The 20,813-nt window shown below is 37.8% G+C and overlaps 1 protein-coding gene across 1 annotated transcript; it reads left to right on the forward strand.

The window, feature by feature from the left end:
- The first annotated feature begins 11,321 nt into the window (after window positions 1-11,321).
- LOC132166150 (uncharacterized) lies at window positions 11,322-19,111 on the forward strand. Its single transcript, XM_088511796.1, has 8 exons — window positions 11,322-11,638; window positions 16,713-16,890; window positions 16,993-17,114; window positions 17,228-17,280; window positions 17,481-17,544; window positions 17,635-17,677; window positions 17,785-17,832; window positions 18,687-19,111. Exons 2-8 carry the CDS (start codon window positions 16,810-16,812, stop codon window positions 18,843-18,845), a joined length of 570 nt encoding a protein of 189 aa, XP_088367922.1. The 5' UTR covers window positions 11,322-11,638; window positions 16,713-16,809; the 3' UTR covers window positions 18,846-19,111.
- The last annotated feature ends 1,702 nt before the right edge of the window (window positions 19,112-20,813 follow it).

Consider the following 20,813-nt stretch of genomic DNA (forward strand, 5'->3'; position numbering starts at 1 on the left):
TCGCCACTTACTTTTATGCAATCTATAAAAAGGTAATTCAAAATGTTCGCTAATCGAGGCAGATCACTTTAAGTATTAATGCAAATAGTTTCTCATCCGAAAGGGAATCATGAACTGGAATAAAATGAGAAAAATACTCAGGAAATTTTTCTACCTCAGTGGTCCTTTTTTTTTTTTTTTTTCTCTTCTAATAGCCCTAACAAACTACTCTCCTAGCGTCTTGGTAAGTCATAAGCAATAATGATCGAGAGAGTGTTATTTGTCCATAAAAATAAAGATTTTAGAATACCTAGAATAGGGGCTTGGGGCTCATATGGTGTCTCAAGAATAGGAGTGGATGATGAAGGAGCCTCAGTGCTCCCTTCCTTGCCTTTGTCCCGATGTAGATCCCGTGTGGCCTCAGTTTGCTCCTCCTTCCCTCTTCCACGTGATTTTCGACCACTTCTCCACTCCTCCGTGTGGTGATAGCTTGCTCATGATAGGAAGGACTCTTGTCCACTATGTAGTGTCCTTTAGGGTCGGCCACCGGCTGGCTTGGAAGCTCTCCTTTATTAAGGGTATTGATGATTTGTTCGATGTGAGCTTCTATCTTGGCAATGAATTTAGGGTGAGAGTGCAGTAGTTGATCATTGGCCTCCAGTCTGCTGAGAACAGCTAACACCTTTTCTTCAAAGTCAGAAATCCTCGGAGAAGGTAGCTCGGACTGATGCTGTTGTTGTGGAGATGATTAATATTGAGGGGAATAATAGGATTGATCATTGAACTGCGGATATGATTGATGGTGCAGCTCATGAAATTGTGGAGCATAATTTCCAAGAGCTTGAGCTTGCCACTAGAGATTAGAATGGTTGCTCCATGTGGGGTTATAGGAATCAGAATATGGGTCATTCCTCGGTCTGGAGAACGGTGTGTTCATATGCTCATAAGAATAGTTAGAAAATTGTCCAGTGGTAAGACAATCTCTAACATGGTGATAAAGACTATAGCCATATAAACATGTTCCATGGGGTGTTGGAATGTCTCCCCACATGAACTAAACTAACAAAAACCAAATAAAATAACAAAAGGAAAATAAAATAAAATAAAAACTCACAAACGGCCCAAAAAGAGGCTAAAAATTCAAAGCTGCAACTGCTGGATTTTGGCAGGCTGCCGTAGCTGCGCTCGAGCGCACCCTCAGGTGCGCTCGAGCGCAACTTACTAGGGTCTACTAGGTTAACGTAGTGCGTTCGATCACACTTGAGGATGTACTCGAGCACACTGCCAATGCTGGGCTTGAGCGCAGGATATCTGGGTTTGAGCCCAAGGGTGCTAAAGCTCCTGCACAACTACGGACCTGAGAGCAAAATAACAACAAAACGAAAAAAGAAAATAAAATTAGAAAATAAAGGAAAACAATAAATAATTAACCTAAATTTAATCTTTAAAACTTAATAATGCAACCATTAAGCAGTTCCTGGTAACGGCACCAAAAATTGATGTGTTTTTTTAAAGCAAAATAATATCAATAATAATATATCACTCGCAATAGTACGAATCCTCGTAGGATAGAGCTATATTGAGGGTATCGAACCTCAAGGTCTGTGTAGGAATTGTTATAAAGTTTTGGAAGATTAAAAGTAACTTAATTTAAAAGATGGTTGATTTGTTTTTGGATTTATAAAGTAAATGCATAAAATAAAACAAGAGTAGTGATGAGAGATAAAATAGGGGGTTGATTTCACCACTAACCGCATAATAATGGTCAATCATAAATTAATAAGAAAAATTCATATTATGCATGATATAGGGCTCGTCTCACTCTAGTAGTCAAGAAAATACCATCATTAAAAAATAAGTATAATCCATCTTCGGTTGGCACGAACCATCCACTCAACCACTAAGATGCGGTACGACCCGTCTTCCCTAGGTATAGATTATCTAATTCCTTAATAGGCTACACACAATCAATAAATAAGCATAACCCATCTTCGGTTGGCAGGAATTGTCTACCTAAATTACACTAAACTAGGGTGTAGTATAATCTATCTTCCCTAGGCATAACCTATCAAATCCTATTGAATGTGTTAGTTAAAATTATTGTATAACAATCATTCTTATAATCACAAAAAATATGAGGGATTAAGTTCAATCAATATAAAAAGCTTTCTAAGACAAGAGAAGAAGTTCATAATGATTAAATAAAAACATTAAGGTCAATTATCATAGTTATACAACCATTATGCATATAGAAAAACTCTAATTAAATTACAATTAAACAATTGTTACTTGGAAAAGGCTACATCAACGCCCTATTACGAATTAGTTGCTCATCTTGGTGCTGGGATGGCTTCCGACCATGATCATCTTCTCTTTAACTCTCCAAGCCTTCAAGAAGATATTTTCTATCTAAAACTAAGCACACCACTCTATAAGGCTTAGAAGTCTATTTATAGGGAGCAAACATGCCCTAGAAGCCATAGAAATCCCAGAAAAATCGTAGGTCAATATCCTAGTCCAAGTGGGAGACAAAAAACCTTGTCCAAGGTGGAATTAGGCTTCCTCCTCATTTTGGAAGCCCACGTACGCTCAAACCCCCTAGATAGTGTACTCGAGCGCACGTCCATTCGGACGTGGCTTTCCACCATTCGGACAGTGGCTTTCATCGTGTGCACTTAAGCCCCTTGGATGGTGTGCTCGAGCGCACGTTCATATAGATAGCTAGTTTCACTGTTTGGATAGGGACTTGCTCCATTCGAACGGGATTGCTTGAATTTAGGTTCATTCGAATCTAAAAGTGTTGAGCTCGATCCAAATTTGCTGTCAATGCTCCCCGAAGTTTCTTAAGCCTTAGAATGAATGGAATTAATTGCATTTTTTCCTTTGGAACCCAAAAACATTAAAACAAAACAAAATCAAACAAATAACAATGCGAAGGAATTAAAATATACGAGTTAAAGGGCTTGAATGTGCAACATTCGGCACTTATCAATAAGCGTGCAGTTCGTGGATGCCCCGCGAGCATCTGTGGAAGGGTTCTTCCCGCAAACTTAGTTATTCTCCCTATGAATAGTTATGATGTTATTCTCAGGATGGATTGGTTAGCTAAACATTTCGCGGTCATCGATTGCGCACAAAAGCAAGTTATGCTCAAGCCATAGGCGAAGGAGAAGTCACGTTCGTTGGATCGTAAGTGAGATCCTTACCTCCCACCATTTTGGCTCTTCGGGCCAAAAAGAAAGACGGATTAATGAGGACGTGCATCAACTATTGTGAGCTGAATAAGGTCATGATTAAGAACAAGTATCCTCTGCCTAGGATTGACAAGCTATTGGCTGCAAGGAGCACGTGTGTATTCCAAGATTGATTTGCGCTCAAGCTATCACCAAGTCTGGGTGAAGGAAGAAGACATTCCTAAGACAGACTTCAGGACTCGTTATGGACGCTACGAGCTTTTAGTCATGTCTTTTAGACTGACTAACGCACCAGCTGTCTTTATGGACACGATTAATAGAGTCTTTTCACGACTACTTGGATTAGTTCACGATGGTTTTCATCGACGATTTCTTGATATACTCAAAGACGCAGGAGGAGCACTAGGAGCATTTACGAAAGGCATTGAAGAGGCTTTGAAAAGAGCAGCCATATGCCAAGCTAGAGAAGTGAGAGTTTTGGCTAGATAGTGTGTCCTTCCTAGGACAAGTGATTTCTAGTGAAGGAGTATAAGTCAACCCGGAGAAGGTTAAGGCTGTAGTGGAATGGAGTAGACCAACCAGCGTATTCGAAGTCCGAAGTTTCTTAGGACTCGCTAGTTACTATCAATGCTTTATCAAGGTTTTTTAAAGTTTTTGGGACCACTAGCTGCGCTCACGAAGAAGAATGCCCGCTACGTTTGGATGGACGAATCCAAGAAGAGTTTTCAAGAGCTGAAGAAGCAATTGATAATTGTTCTTGTGTTAACTTTACCTACGTGATCTAGGAATTTCATAGTCTACAATGATGCCTCTAAGAAAGGATTGGGGTGCGTACTCATAACGAATGGCAATGTTATAGCCTACACTTTCTGCCAGCTGAGGATTTATGAGCAGAACTGCCTCATGCACGAACTAGAGTTGGCAGCAGTCATGTTCGCTTTAAAGATTTGGAAGCATTATTTGTATGACGAGAGATTCCAAATCTACACAGACCACAAGAGCTTGAAGTATTTTTTCACTTAGAAAGAGCTCAACATGAGGCAGAGGAGGTGGTTGGAGCCAATCAAGGATTATGATTGAGAGATCAATTATCATCCTAACATGGCCAACGTAGTCGTTGACAAGCTAAGTAGAAAGTTGACAGTTGAGCTTGCCACTCTTGGAATTTCCCGGTCTCAATTGGTCATGAAGTTCACTAGGATGGGGCTAGAGGTAGTAGATGAAGGTGTGCCAGCACTCTTGTTTAATCTTGTGATTCAGTCATAATTGCTTGAGAGAATTAAGGACGTTCAGCTGAAGGACCTAGAATGCTCAAAGATGAAGCAGTTACTAGAAGAAAGGAGGGTGCATGAATTTTGCCTTAAGGATGATGGGTTGCTCACCCATTTCAAGAAAGTATGTGTGCCGGAGGGCGAAGGACTAAGGAAAGAGGTTATGAGCGAGGCTCATCGTTCCCTATTTACTGTACATCTTGGAAGTACCAAGATGTACAAGGATGTGAAGGAGACATATTGGTGGAACAATATGAAGCGGGACATTGCGAAGTATGTGGAGCAATGCCCAACCTACCAACAAGTGAAGGTAGAGCATCAACGACCGGAAGGGACGTTCAAGCCATTGCTTATACCTAAGTGGAAGTGGGACAAGATAGCTATAGATTTCATTTTGGGGCTACCTAAGGCAGCTACTGGAGAAGACTCAATTTGGGTAGTAGTCGATTATCTCACGAAGAGCGCTCATTTCATCCCCATGAAGGTTAAGGACCAATTAGATAAGCTGCCAAGGCTATTTGTTTAGCATATAGTCCGACTACACAGAATACTATCAGCAATCGTTTCGGATAGAGACTCTCGATTTACTTCGAGATTCTGGCAGAGCTTGCAGAAGGAGATGGGGACTTTTGGAAAACTGTCAAGTGCCAAAATATCCATATTTTAGCCCTTAAACTTATGTGTGTTAATTCCTTAATATTGTTAATTTGTGTTATTTTAGTTCTTTTTTGTGTTTTCCATGCTTTTGTAGGCTTTTGGAAGAAAATGAAGTAAATCTGAAAGATTTGGGCTCAAAGAGAGAAATTGGGAAAAGTTGGAGCCCCTGACAGTGCTATCGAGCGCACTACCAGAGAGGACAAGCCGCAAAGTAGCTAAGTGCGATCAAGCGCACACTGGTTGCGATCGATCACACCCGTGTGCTGGAGAATTCTAGAAGCTGCGGCCAGACTCCCTTTCCTTCCATTTTAGGGTTTTCCAAGTCCCACTTGTAACATGACTAAAACCCTACGAATTTCCTAGGTTAACTAGTATAACAAGGACTTCTAAAGCCTATAAATAGACCTCTTAGCCTCTAGGAATAGGGGGAGAAAAGAGGCACAAGCTCTGGAAAGAAACTAAAGGCCAAATCAATAGGAGTTTGGGTCTTTTTTCTCTTCCACCTTTTATTTTCATTATGTAGTTTATATTTTTAATTAGGGCTAGATTGAAGCCCTAATCATGTCTATTTATAATTGCACTATTGGCGCCTTTGCTACAATTATATTTTGGTGTATTTAACTTGATTAATACCTGTTATCTTGTATTCCTCATATGTGCGTGCCTGATCAATATATGCATGTGGTATGAACTAGTTAGTTAAATCAATTTGGATGACCGAGTCCTGGGTTTAACAAGAGTAACAAAAGATATCCACGCCGGATTCTTGGGTTAATCAACATGGGGAACCGGGAGTAGACACTCATGCTCTAGGCCTCGTGTGTTTGTCGATTTTCATAGTTTTATGCTTTCGTAAAAAACAATTTAGTAGACACCCATGCTAAATCCTTTAAGAAAGAAAAGAATTAGAGTAGACACCCATGCCTAATTCGTTGGTTAGGAAAATCAATAGCTTAAGGAGTAGACACCCATGCCCTTAGATTGACAAACATTAGATATACTGGTATAATTGGCGCATTGGCATATTGTTATCTTAATTAGTCTAATTAGTGTGGATATCAAAACCCTAATCCTTTTTAGTTTTAGTTTAACTTTTATTTTATTTCTTTACATTAAATTCAATCGTGACAATTGAATTTTATATGTTTAATTAAATAGGAATTTACTTCTAAGCATAATTTACCAATCCTCGTGGGATCGATCTTGTACTTGTTGCACTATACTATCGTTTGATCTTGTGCACTTGCGAGTAAAACATACAATTATTTGCCTATTAATTTAGGTAGATATCTGTAACAACAAAAACCTATACTAGGCTTTTCACAGATTTGGAGAGTTAGGCACTAATATTAGGCTTTTCATTGATTTGGAGAGTTTAGAACCATCGAAGGGACTTTTGGAAGAGCTATATGATCTGGGTGAGTACAAACTCACATGATACTAGCCGTTATTTTTCCTGCATTGCACATGGCAAAGAAAAAAGAGAAACTTACAATTCGAGAGCGCAGCTTGAAAAACAAAGACACACCTTTGAACATCACTCTCTACACTAATCTGGGCGAAAATAGATTCAAAGAATTCGCATAATAAATCTCCATTCCCTAAAAAATAAAGATGGAGGAGAGTTCTGAGGTTTTGAGGGAGTATTTGCAATAAGCGATGATATGATAAAATTAATAGCAGTATTAAGAAATCTAAGACATACGATTTGCTAAAAAAGAATAAAAAATAAAAATCCAAGTATAGTGCTAGCATATAGAAACAGTTGGATATTTGCAAAGAAGAACAATGTGGAGAATTACAAAAAGGGGACGTACTGATGGCCAAAAAGTTAGAGAATGCTTGCTGTCCCTAGGCCCTAGGTAGAGAGATCTTATATATATGTTGGAACATGAAAAATACGCTTAGAAAATTGTGCTTAAGCCTATACAATGGGAGTAAATAAGGCTCTATTTGGTAAACCCCTTTCCCTCCTCTCAATACTATTCACTTCATTTTTTTTTTTTTTTTTTAAAATGAACATCAAAACATTCTCACTTTTTATATCATATCATTTACTTTATATATAACATAATTTGCTTTTTACTACTATTTAAATAAAAAATCACTACAAATCAAAACTTTTTCACTTTTCCATTTCACTTTTTTACTTTTTTTATACCAAACATTCTTACTTTTTTCTACATTAATCCACTCAGCTACAATATCTAAGGACAAGGGGTTTACCAAACAAAGCCTTATCACCTCTTGTTTTGCTATTTATATCCACTTTGCCCTTCAAGTTCATGACCAAATGCTATGAATGATTCTTCCAAAATGCTACATTTTATGCCAACTTTTCTTACAAATATGAACTATGAGATGGTTGTATGATATATAAGATACTCAACCGTCAACACACACACACACACACACGCACACATATATATATATACACGGCTAATTAGAGAGAGTTTCAACCAGATGTATTTATCTAAATAAGTGAGTTCCTCAATTTGGGTTATCCAGACACTAATTGAATTTAATCGAATTGTCTAAACACTTGTTAGGGCTTCTTTTGTTTGATGGCTAGATTATTTATAATTCAATCAACGAAATAACTGCCAATTCCCATATGCTATTATTCCATGGCACCATGTGTGGTGTGGTCAAATTCTTAAGCGCATGACGCATGTGACCTTGTTCTTAAAGCCATGAAAACGAATATTTGAAAAGAAAATTCAATGATGCAAAATGGGCATAAGGGCACCATCTTTATTGGAGGGCAATGCAAGGGTATAATCTCCCAAGTACGAATTACTGGGTACTCGGTGCTAAAATAAGAATACTTGATGTAAATGTGCGATTGGTGACTTAATTACAAGCTAGTTGCCGTACTATGACTTGCTTATTACATCTTGAAACTCTGTCTTTATATACCTTTTAAAAGGACTTTGAATTCCAACAAGGACTTTTAAAAGAAAACGATCTCATTATATATTTTCCTAATTTGTATCTTTATCAAGGGCTGTTAGGTGTCCCAAGGATTCTTCCCAAAATCCTTCCCAAATGATGTAGCAAGTACTATTTTGTGTGGGAGTGGGAGACAAAGGAGAGAGAATGAAAATTTTTTAAGAAAAAAAATGTTTGCCACATCATTTGAGAAGCATTTTGGGAAGAATCTCTTGGGATGTCTAGTATTATCTTTATCCCAGATGCTAGAGACTCATGCGTGTAGCCGAGCACCTTCTTATGTTAAGAATATTATGTTAGGGTTATTTATTTTCTTATGTATTCTAGGTCTATTAAGTTTACCTTTCTTTAGTCTATTAGGTTACTTGCTTATTACTCATAGCCTCTCTATAAATAGAGGTCTCTGTAGTCCTTCATATTAATTAATATCAATACAATGTAGTCCATTGTGTGCTTCCGCTCAACCTATTATTCTTCTGTCCTTCTATGTCTCTCCATTATTCTAACATGGTATCAGAGCCACTTTTTTGTGGCCTTCAATAATCTTCTTTTATAGTGTTTCCCTTTGATGAATTTCAGTCTCATCGTTCAAGCGTCGCCAAAATTTCTGTTGCCGATAGTCTCAAAATCGTGCTAGCCTATAGATCTGGACTACCATCGGCCCTCTGGCGCGCGACCATGTGCCTCCGCTAGTTTCTACCTGCACCGCCGCTACCCTTGCAGGAGCTAGACGCTTCTATCGCCGACGACAGTTCAGACGCTGCCAAGTATAGATCCAAAGAGATCTGAAGTGTCCAAGCTTCCGCCTGCTCACACGTGCCACCAGAAGGTTATGTCTATCAATAAACACACCCTCACGCACGTCCCAAGAGCAGTTCACTCGCTAGCAAGACTCGTCTAAGAACCTGTTCGTTCTTTTACGCGCCTCCACAAAGCTTCGATCACATCCGCGATAGCGCCAATCGATAGATCCAATTTAGACGAGTCTAGAGCCATCGATCACAACCTCATTGGAACAACCACGCGCCCCCACGCACCACTTGAAGTTGCTGCTGATTTGCCCACGTGCTGCTGCAGCTCTTCCATGCGTTGCCATGTCGGCCTGATCAAGAAGGTTGCAGTTCCGCCTTATAGGTCTAGCCCCACTGGTCAGATATCCGCCAAGAACGCCGCCATCAGACACTAGATGCGCTGATGGAAGCTACTGTGCGTGGGTTTCATGCACTCCAGTGCAGCCGGCGCTTTCGCGCGTGCCTGGGTCTTCAGCCTACCATGTTAGCCCTAGTCCAGGTCAGCCATAGGTCGTGTCATCCAGCGACATGTCATCAGGTCAGCTACGTCAACTTCACTGCCATGTCAGCATATTGACCACGTCAGCTTAATTGCCATGCCAGCACATCGACCAAGTCATCGACTTTGCCACGTCAGCACCTTGCCAGAGTTGACTTGTCCTGTATTGACTTTTGACTTTGACTTCTTTAGAGTTGACCGTTGATTTTGATCACTAAAAAAAAAAAAAAATAGTTGACTAGGTGTTTCCTACTCAATTTTTCGTCATAATTTCAAATTTGTGGTCAATTTTTTGCTTTTGGCATCTCTATATGGCAGAAAACAAGATTCTTCTCCAAATTTAGGCATTTGTTTTATGTGGTTCAAGTTGGTTCATGCATTGTTCAATTCGGTTTCACAGTCTTTTTCTTTGGCGCAGTTCAATCCGGTTTATTCTTCTTGCGGTAGGCAATCTCGGGTCAGACCAATCTTTCCTCAGGTCCATGGGTTTTCGGGCCAAAGAAGCCCCTTTCAACCGGCCCACTTATGCCTTGTCAAATTCTGTCATTACCGGTGATAGTAGCCTCTCCTAGGCCATTGATCCATTACTAGTGAGAATTTTTTGGGTCAGACCTTTCAATAGTCCAAGGGTTTCAGGCATGATTAGCCTCTTCAACCAGCCATTTTTCTCCTTACTTAGCTCAGCCGCCCAGGCGAGACAGCTTTTTCTCCACTCAACCAGACATGTCTAGCTATTTCATTACTAGTATATGGTTTTCAAGCCAAATTACCACCAAGTGAACCAAGCTCCAGTTTAAATGCATAGCTCAATTCAAGCAGAATCCACCGGTCTCTAGCAACTTTTATGGCGTTACTTTGGTAACTCTTTTGGCACAAACAGTTTTTTCGGCGACTTAAACTCTTTCTTTCGCTTTCTTATACCTGAAGGGGGATGTTAAGAATACTGAATATTATGTTATGGTTATTTATTTCCTTGTGTATTCTAGATTTACTAGGTTTACTTTTCCTTAGTCGATTAGGTTACTTGCTTATCACTCATAGCCTCTCTATAAAGAGAGGTTTCTGTAGTCCTTCATATTAATTAATATTAATACAATGTAGTCAATTGTGTGCTTCGGCTCTTCTACATCTCTCCTTTATTCTAACACTTTATAAAAAAGTATTAGTTCACTAATTTATTTTATGTTATAAAATAAGTATGTCAAGTGATCATTTTTTAACATAATATAAAAATTGAGGTATTAAATTTCAATATTTAACTCTCTGGGCTATCCAGTATTTTTCAAATAAAATATTTAACTTGAATAAATGATTAAATTCACAATTTTTTATTTGTTTATCAACTCATATTACAAAAGATATTTGTTTAGTCAGCTACTAATTAAAAGGACCATTAAAAGTTCAGTACATTAGAGTCTAAGTTGTTTGAAACTGTTGACCGTTAAAAGTTCAGTACATTAGAAACTATAGAGAGGCTAAGTAGAGAGGTAAAGTTTGATGGGATCGGAGAGAGGCTATGTAAAGTTTGACCGTCAATAATGAACAGTGTTATGAACAGTACAGTTGACCGTTAGACTTAATGACTTTAACTAACGAAATAGAGGTTTTTGTAACGAAATTATAATTTAATGGGATCGTAATGTAAAGTTGATAATTAATGAGAAGAAATAGTCATTACGTGTTAGTCCATGGGGAAAGGGATAATTTCCCCCCAACAATTTACTTTACCCCTTTTCTTTTACGATAAAAGATAAAATACTGGGCCTCTTTTCTTTCGTTATGTAGCACAAGTTAAAGTTTCAATTTATTTCCGTTGAATGAACACCTGTAACAGGATATATTTCCGTAGAGTGTTCCTGCATAGTAAACCGGCGTCGTTTTGACATTAAAAAAAAAAAAATTAATTGAAACTCAAAACGGCGTTGTTTTAATCATAGATATAAACTTAATTTTCCTTTGAACGCTCAGCCCTAACTCCTCACGCCTACTGCCCTCTCTACTCTCCACTCTCCACTCTCCTGCGGCCCTGCCTCCTGCCTCTCTCTCTCACACCGTGCGGCCGTCTCTCTCCGGCTGCCTCTCTCTCTCTCTCTCTCTCTCTCTCTCTCGCCTCCCGCGCCCGTCTGTCGAATCTCTCTCTCGCTCTCTCGTTGCAAGCGGCAAGCCATTGTGTCTCTCTCTCGTCGCCCGTCGTGTCCGGTGGCTTAACTTCACCGTCGTCTCCCTCGCTTTCTCGTTGCAAGCGGCAAGCCATCGTATCTCTCTCTCGTCTCCCGTTGTCTCCCGTCTTTTCAGGTATAGATTTTTCGAGTTTCTTCATTTTCTTTGATTTTTATTTTTTGAACTAATTGAGGGTTTAAATTTTCATTCTTTGATTTTGAACATTTGATTCTTGGATTTTGCATTTATTTTCGAGTTTGTTTATATTATTAGGATTTAGGAATACTTGGGAATGAAAATGATACATTTTTAGTTTCTTACGCTACCTTGATTTTTCCTGGAAATAAATTTTCTTCTTTTGGATAAGCATTTGCTAATTGCTGTAATTATTCTTGAAATTTGTATTGCTGTTGGGTCCTTGTTTTTCTTCTCTGTTTGTGTCAGGTTTTGGTTGTTTAGGACCTTTAGGTATGATGTATAGGCTGGGTGCATGGGGTGCATTCATTGGTTTTTTTTTTTTTTTTTTTTCAGAAGATTGATTGCTGTTTTATAAAGTTTTTTTGCATCTTATAACTTGATTATGTTTAACTTAATGTTTGTGATATGCAATTATATTTGACTGGCTATGCAAATCAAGTTAATTAGTATTATTGAATGGCTAAGATTTGTCTAAGTTTATTGTATCCCTATATATTCTTTTGTAATTTTCAAGCCCAACTCCTCAAGATGCCCAACCCTCAAGGATGACTTCTCAAAATGTCATGTTTTATTTCTCTTCCTTCTTGCCAAATCTCGTTTTTCAAGAGTTATAAAAGTTGCCTTAGGGAACTTTTTTTTTTTTATAAGTAATGTTGTATTTATCAAAAGCGCAAAGGAGCTCAACCCTAGTACACATGAAGTATACAAGAGAACGCCTAAGTATGAGAAGAGAAAAGAGTGAGAAAATCAGAAAAGCTAATCACTAATGGAGCAAGCCATGCGACTGTCCAAGTGAAAAGAGTAAAAAAGAAAAAAATGTGTGAGTTCCGCAAGGGACCTTGCGGAATCCTCAAAAAATCCAGCATTTCTTTCCCTCCATAGGCACCACATAAGACATAAGGGGACTATCTTCCACACTATTACACTCCGAGAGCCTCCTCCCGTCCACCAGCAGGCAAACAAGTCCTTAACACTGCATGGTAGAACCCAACACAACCCGAACCGACTAAAGACCGCATACCATAAGGCACGAGCAACTCTACAGTGAAAAAGAAGGTGGTCAACAGACTCCCCACCTGACTCGCACATGCAACACCTATTAACCACAACAATACTTCTTTTTTTGATATTATCTAAGGTAAGAATCTTTCCGAGCGCCGCGGTCCAAGCAAAGAAAGCCACTTTTGTAGGAGCCTTTGTCCGCCAAAAGCCGCCTTAGAGAACTTTTGTAAGTGTTTGCTGATACAATACTGCACTTATTTAGGATGATCAGTATAAATTATTTTTTAGTTGAGGACCCTATATAGGATCATATGTACCTGCTATTCATCTTATTATTTTAGCCTTAGGCTTAGACCCTATGATAATCAAGACCAAACAAGATTTGTGGCTCGCGCTAACCCTAACTAGGATATATCACCATGTCTCGTATACGCCAGTGCCATCTTGAACGGTGTGGAAGTATTTAAGTTGAACGGATCGGATAGTAGTCTTGCTGGGCTCAACTCGGAAGTGGAGGGGGTTACATCTTTAATTGAAACCCTAGGCCGACCACCAACGAAGTCAAAAAATAATCAGAAAACAACAATTGCAATAATTGGTGGTGCAATTTGTTGTTGTTCTACTCTCTATTTTTGGGTTAGTGGCTTTCCGGCCAAGTAAAAGAGCCAAGTCAACTAAGATGCAGGGCTCATCTCTACCTTCCGAATTATTTTGTAAGTTTTTGTTTACTGAAATCAAATTGGCCACAAATGATTTCAATAAGGTTCTAATCATAGGGGTCGGAGGGTTTGGCAACGTTTATAAAGGGTACTTTGATGACGGGACCACCCAGTTACAATCAAACGGCTGAAATCCAGGTCACAACAAGGGGCTCACGAGTTCCACACCGAGATTGCGATGCTCTCCCAGCTACGACACTACCATCTCGTGTCTTTGAGTGGCTATTGCAATGATGACAGTGAGATGATACTTGTATACGATTATGTGTCCCGTTGAAACCTACATGATCATCTATATGACATCAAAAATCCTCCTCTATCGTGGAAACAATGGCTTGAGATTTGCATCGGTGTGTCCCATGGGTTGTAATACCTCTACATTGATGCGAAGCACATGATCATTCATCGTGATGTGAAGACAAGAAGTATTTTTTGGATGAGAAATGGGTGGCCAAGGTTTCTGATTTTGGAGTATCCAATATTGGACCAACTAGTGTGATAGTAATTAAACAGACTCCAAACACACCTAGAGGGGGGGTGAATAGGTGTTTATCACAATATATGCGGAATTAAAAGTATGAAGCAATAAACAATCAATCACCAAAATATGTAAAGCAGTAAAGCTAATGAACACAAATATTTTGGTGACGAAGAGGAAACCTTTTAGAAACCGTTCTAAAAGTAAAACCTTTTCAGGGCAGCCAAACTCAGGATATCACTATAAAAAAATCAATCAAGAGATTATAGACACGGAGAGACTTATAACCATTTGCAAGTCCTTGGCTCTGTAAGAATCAGCAAGCCTCTAGCTCGTTTTCCTAGCTCACTAATCTTTACCGGACCCTTTCGATAGACTTCTTCTTCATAGTTGATTACACAATACAATTTAACAACAAATTCAAACACTCTAAGAGAGTATGGCTTCAAAGCACATAAACATAAAATCTCTCTTAGCACACAAGGAAATAAACACTCTAAACACTTAGAATGTTTTCACTCTATTTGAGCTTCTTCTCTTTGTTTTCCTTGATCAAAATCGAGCAGCATGAGTGCTCTATTTATAGCCACAAATGAGAAAGCCCTTCAAATGAATTAGGTGAGTTTTTTGATTGGCCGTCCGAACGGACTCACCTCGTGGGCGACATGCGGACAGCAGCCCGGGATTCCTGCATGAATTTAATGTGCGGTGCTGACTTTTGGCCAACAGTCCGTCCAGACGAAGACTTTTCCCGTTCGGACGACATGACTTTATGGCGACATGTTCCTGTGTTTTCTGGAGCATTTAAGTCGGCAATGACCATTTTGACCAAGTCCGTCTTGACTGATGAACATTGCTGTCCGGACAGCCAGCGCACGGCTTGCGTATGGAGCTCTCGGGAATTACTATGGAAGATTCTTGGACTTAGAAAATTTCATCGAAAACTTGCTCATCCGTTCAGACGGGGTGAACAGTGTCGTGAATAGTGTCAGTTAATAGTACTTCCACTTTCGGGCTCTAAATTTAGCCAACAAAAATACTAACATAGTGAGTCCAAGACCCACGTAAGCACTATACTCTTTCGGTGTAGTGCTGTGTGAAGTATTGTGTGCAAGACCACCGTTGCTTTGTATGGTTGAGAAGGACCAAGTGAGCCTAGCGCAATGGCCTCAAAGTGCTATCACAACAAAATGCTTGATCAGATTATCGATTCGTTTTTGAAAAGTGAGATCATACTGGAGTGTCTGGAGAAATTTGGTGCGATTGTGGTGGATTGTTTGCTCAATGATCGAACCAAGTGGCCATCCATGAACGAGGTAGTGTGGCGCCTTGAGTTGGCATTACAAATGCAAGAGAGCGCCAACGATATCAGTCATTGTGGGGAAATGAAGGGACCCCTCTTTCAAGAGTTGGCAAAAGGTGATTGTGACGACATGTTTACGGTTAGTAGTGAAGGCGTGTCGAGTGCAAAAAGTATTTGTCTAAGCATGATAGAAAATTTTGCTAATAAGGATTCTGATTGTTTGTTCCGTAGGATTGTGTGTTCTCCTAACGCATGGTCACAAAAGGGAGATGAAAGAATGTTGTAATTGCTAGCAAAAATAAATAAATTAATAAGTTGTATGTTTTATAATTGTTATTAGTGGTGATATTGTTAAAGATAATGTTCTTGCTTCAAATATTCAAGTTCAAAAGTTTGAATTATCAGACCAAACGCATAATTCAAACTCAAAACATTTGATGACATTATCTTCTCATCTTCTTCAAATCTTCTTAAAATTAATGTGACTTTTAAAATTATTATTAAATTACTATAATAAATGGAGAAAATACAAAATCAGTCCATGTAGCTAATTTATATCCACAACACTATAAATGGCGAAAATACAAAATCAGTCCTTGATTTACTATTAACTCGTTGTGGTATCAAAATGAACTCAGAATTCCTATGGAGTTTGCCAAAAAAAAAATTTAGTTACGACAGTCAAATTTCATCTACTAATTTAACAGATTTTTGTTATTGTGGCACTTAAATAGGACGCGAGTTACAATTTTATTGGCTAACGTTTCGCGCTATTAGAATATGTTAAGTTATTCAACGTTTTAGTTGTAGGGATTAAGGGGCCTCCACTACCGTGTCAAATATGTGGGAAGTGAGGTCATCGTGCTCGAATTTGGATCATCTGATAAATATATAGCAACTAATTTTGTCACCGTATTGCCCTTAAGAAAGTAAAAGTCATCAATCTTGTTACCTTTCATCACATCCGATGAGTCTTTACGAACTTCACCTTCACCAGAATACTTGTATTAAAGGAAGTGATCCGAAATGCCAAAAAAAAAGACTTTTCTTTAAATTTGGTATATGTCAAACATTTGTCAAAGTCCAAACAAAGAAACAATAATAACAAGGACAAGTTTTGAACCCTGGTAAATATATTTACCAGATTTCAAGTTCATAAACAATAATAATGACAAGAAGTTTTGAACCCCCCCCTTTTTTTAGTAATGACAGCTCCAAATGTTAGTTAGGACTAACCTACCAGCATTGTAGAATATTTATAATTTCTAATGATGAAATTGTTTCTAAAAAAAATCACAAAATGAAAAATTAAGTTGAAATAAAAGATGAATCTCTTTATTTTCATTATCAATCTAGTTTGCTAAAATTGCAATAAAAAATAGCAATATAACAATTGAAATTTCTCACCACCCCTCTCTAGGTGACTTCGAGTTCAAATGCATATAGATCGAGTTTAAAGCATCCAAAATGATTTGTTGTTTTATTTACACTATGTCACATGTTGTTTAGGTCATCTTCCAACTTAAAACCCAAAACAAAACCTCAGCAACCCACATTTGTAGAGGTGAGTACTACAATAACAAAAAGTGGCCGCAACAAAGCAAAGATGAGCAACAGGCAAGGCCTACCCAAGCACCAAAACAGTTTTGCTTGGAAACCAAATGCCGGCGTCAAGATCAATGAAACGGTATTACAAAACACTCGCCTTTCTCTAGAAAGAAGAAACGGATTTTACTTGTTCAAAAAGTGCTTTTCAAAATCAGTAGCTGAAAATAAATAGTTGTAACAGGAAGTTGGGGGAAAGCTCAGGCCGTACTCCGAGATTACGGGGGTGTGCCCCCGTTGTAAAGAACAGATCGACTGGAAACGCCGCTACGGAAAGTACAAGCGCCTTACTGAGCCAGCCAAATGGTATTTTTTTTTTTCTCTTTTTTAATTTTTGTTGTTTTCTGTTTCTCAAATTTTTAAGGACCAATTCAATTTCAATGGGCACTTGTTGATTTTGTTGTTGGATTGAATTACAGTCAGCGATGTTCGAAACGCGTCGTTCGTCAGGCGTACCATAATCTTTGTACCGGTACTTGGTTTCGCTATTTGAATTCTTTGTGGTTCTGTTTGGTGTCATTGAAACCGTTTTCCCACGAAACAACAAAGAATTTTGGGTCGAAAGGCATATTTGAGAAAGTATTTTCTGTGAAACAGACAAATTGTGTTCCTTTTTCCTTTTTTGGCTGTTGGGTTTTGGTTGATTTTGGCATTGGGTTGATTTGGACATAGGTTGTGCTAAGGAGCAGGGTGTATGCGCCAAGTGTTGTTCCCGTGTGGATCGTATAGTTGGAAGGTTTTTGTTTGACAAGTTATTTCTTTGAGTTATGTATGATTTTTTTTTTTTTTTTCCCTTTTTTTGAGTGCTTTTGGTTTTTTATTGTAGAGATTCTTCGGAAGTAGAGGCTGAGCAAAAGTTGCTTGAGGAGGTTAGTTTCTTTTTCGATATGTTACAATTTGTATGCGGTTCTGAAAAGAAGGCTTGGATTTTTGCATTTTGGAAGCTAATTGATGGGTTTGTGTGATTTTGTTCTAGGCAGTTAAGAATGCTCGAGAAAGGGACCGAAGGTCTCTGCTACGTGCAGTAAGTTCTTTAAAGCAATGCTTTTCATCCATTTTCGTATTGTTATTAGTATAAAGATTTTATTTTCCCATCAGTTGTTTGTTATTAATTTCTTGTCGGATATATAGGGTAAGAACAGATACTTTATCCCATATTTATGAAGAATCTACCTTTTACTTATTCAAGAAGTCCTTATATCACCAACCTTTCATTGAGAAATAATTAACAATGTTGTAACTCCTAATTTAGATCATATGCTGTAGTGTTTTCCAAGAGATTGTAATTGCCGCCATGCTCAAAGCTTAAATTGAATAAGGTCTCTTTCTGTTTGAAACTTCTAGATTCAAAATTTTCTTCGCTGTTGTTATGATAATTATATGCTTGTCTTGCTTGTAACCCATCGAGAAATTACTTTGGAATTTTCAACCGTTTTGGTGTTAAACCGTCCTCTTCCGTGGTATGCCAAGATTCACTTCTAGGAGATGGACATCACATCATATGAATTTGGAATCAATAAGACAATAACATTAACTGTTATAAGCTCAACTACCACCAAGTTTTGAATTGCATTGTGAATCCCAAGTTGATATGGCGTTTGCCTTATGTAACATACATCTCTTTACTGTGCATTTTATTCAGTTTCTACCGGTATCTCAGGTTCTGTAATCTTTCCCGGTCATTGTTCTATTAATGGGTATTTCTAGTTTTTACCAAGTTGAGCATGTTTTGATGTGCACAGTTGGTGAACATTTTATGCATTTAGATCCTTGACAGGGGAAACTAATCCAATTAAAGTGCTTTTTGTACTTCATTGTTCTTTTTTGCCCATTTTCTTATGTAACATGTGGTATTATTTTCCTTTTATGTTGCACCAGATGAACAAAGGTAAATCAAAAAGTTCGGAGAAAACACCAACCGACAAAGAAGACAAGGTCAGGGAGTTATTTCCCGCTGCATCACTTGAGGAATATGCTAAGCAAAGCAGGAATGATAATGGTGATGATGACGATGATGATGACCTAATTTTGAGTTGAGGGATATGAACAGTGTGTCAAAAAAGAATATTTAAATGAAATAGTGAAAGTAATAAATTTACTAGCTAAAATAGTATCAACATTTTTGCTATTTACTTTTACTATTTCATTTAAATATTCTTTTTTTAAATATTTGGAGGTAGAAGGTGGCAATAAAGATTGTGACAGATTGGTTTTAAGGCACTAATATTTTATTAATCAGGTGCTGCAGATGATATGGTATTCATCTGAATTTTCGCGGGGATAAGCTTAAAAAAATTCGTCCATTTTTCATGTACTGTAATTCCCCAGTCCCCAGCCCCCCACCGTTTTTGTTGTATTTGGGCACCTATGGGAGGGCCAGATTGCTTAAATAAATTGTAGGAACTGACCAATCTAATCTCCGTTTTTCATAATTTAAATTGATTTCCAGGGTTTGAGGATGTGACAAATAATTCCATAGTGTTTAGAAATGACCTACTCCTTATACTAAATGTCTAATGAAAGCTGCTATCAAATGATTAGTAAAAAAAAGTAATGCATGCTTAAGTGATAGTTCAATCAGCTGTGGACCACGCCTAATGAAGTGGAGGTTATTAGTTTGAATCTTCCTTTCTCCATTTTTTGTGTGGATATGTCAAAAAAAAAAAAAAATAAAAAAAAAAAATAAAAATAATGCTATTTAGTAGACTGTTAATTGTCATATAACTTGATTGTATGATATGATAGTAAAAATCAATCATTGGATTAATACTTGTAAACAAAAAATTTTTAATTATTAATTTTAGCTGTCATGTTTTATTAGTTGCATAACATTTTTATAATAGTTTTATAAATGGGAAAAATATAATTTAGCCTGCTCCCCAAACTACCAGTCATTTTCATTTTAGGCCTTCTAATGTTTAAAAAGTGATAAAGTAATTTCCCAAACTATCAACCAATTACAATTTGGCCACTCTGTTAGTCATTATCATCAAATATGATGGAAAATTCAATACTACGTTGTTTTGACAAGGTTAAGTTACTAAAATACCTTTTCAGAAAAAAGAAAAAAAAAAAATCAATTTAAAAAATGCCCCCCCAAAATGAAGTTGTTTTGAGGAGACAAAAAAAAATGGTGATAACGTTTAGGGGTGACTTGCGGGCCACCCGATGGCCTATGGGATGGCTTGCCAGCCACCACATAGACCGTGGGGGTCGTTGGCAAGCTACCCCCAGGCCTGTTAGAGTGCCCAGCCACCCCATACATAGGCCATGGGGTGGCGGCCATGGGGGTGGCTGGGCGGCCACCCCTAAACAACCGTTTTTTTTTTTTTTTTTTTTTCAAAAGGGCATTTTAGTAACTTAGTTTAAAAAACGACGTTGTTTTGCATTTTTCATCTTATTTGATGGTGTTAACTAACAGAGTGATCAAATTGCAACTTTTTAGTAGTTTGAGAGCTACTTTATCACTTTTTAAATATTAGGGAGTTATAATGAAAATGACTGATAATTTGAGGGGCTAAATTATATTTTTTCCCTTATAAATTTTTTACCTATATATATATATATATATATAGAGTTTAGAGCAGTTTCTTTCATTGGCCTTTGCATAAACATAATTGAAATATTACGATAGTCAATACAAGGTATAGTATTCTCCATTATGATAACTCAACAAAATAATACTAAAAATTATATATATATTAAAAATATGGAACTTCCATTGATGAAATTTTACGAACATAAAACGCTTACAACACAAAGTAAAAAGATCTGAAAATCATAGCCAAAAGCTATGACAGTTATAAAGTCATAAAAATGACTTCAAGCTTCCGCTAACTCATGTACAATTACATTTAAGCAATAAATCTGCTTCGTGTAGACTAGATCTAGGACATGAGTAGTCCAAATACAAAAATAAAAATAAAAAACAACTAGAAAACTACAAATCTGGTCGTGAGAGTTAAGCCTCTACACCAATTACTTCATCCTCAACCCGAAGGCCAA

The sequence above is a fragment of the Corylus avellana genome, chromosome 11 (genome assembly GCF_965113065.1).
Source record: "Corylus avellana chromosome 11, dhCorAvel1.hap1.2, whole genome shotgun sequence".
Lineage (NCBI taxonomy): Eukaryota > Viridiplantae > Streptophyta > Magnoliopsida > Fagales > Betulaceae > Corylus > Corylus avellana.

What these genes read in the sequence shown, in the direction of transcription:
- LOC132166150 (XM_088511796.1), top strand. Translation starts at nt 16,810, where the DNA reads ATGAGCAACAGGCAAGGCCTACCCAAGCACCAAAACAGTTTTGCTTGG. An exon ending in GCGTCAAGATCAATGAAACG is followed by an intron (nt 16,891 to 16,992) that starts GTATTACAAAAC and finishes TAGTTGTAACAG; the next exon opens with GAAGTTGGGGGAAAGCTCAG. An exon ending in GAAGGTCTCTGCTACGTGCA is followed by an intron (nt 17,833 to 18,686) that starts GTAAGTTCTTTA and finishes ATGTTGCACCAG; the next exon opens with ATGAACAAAGGTAAATCAAA.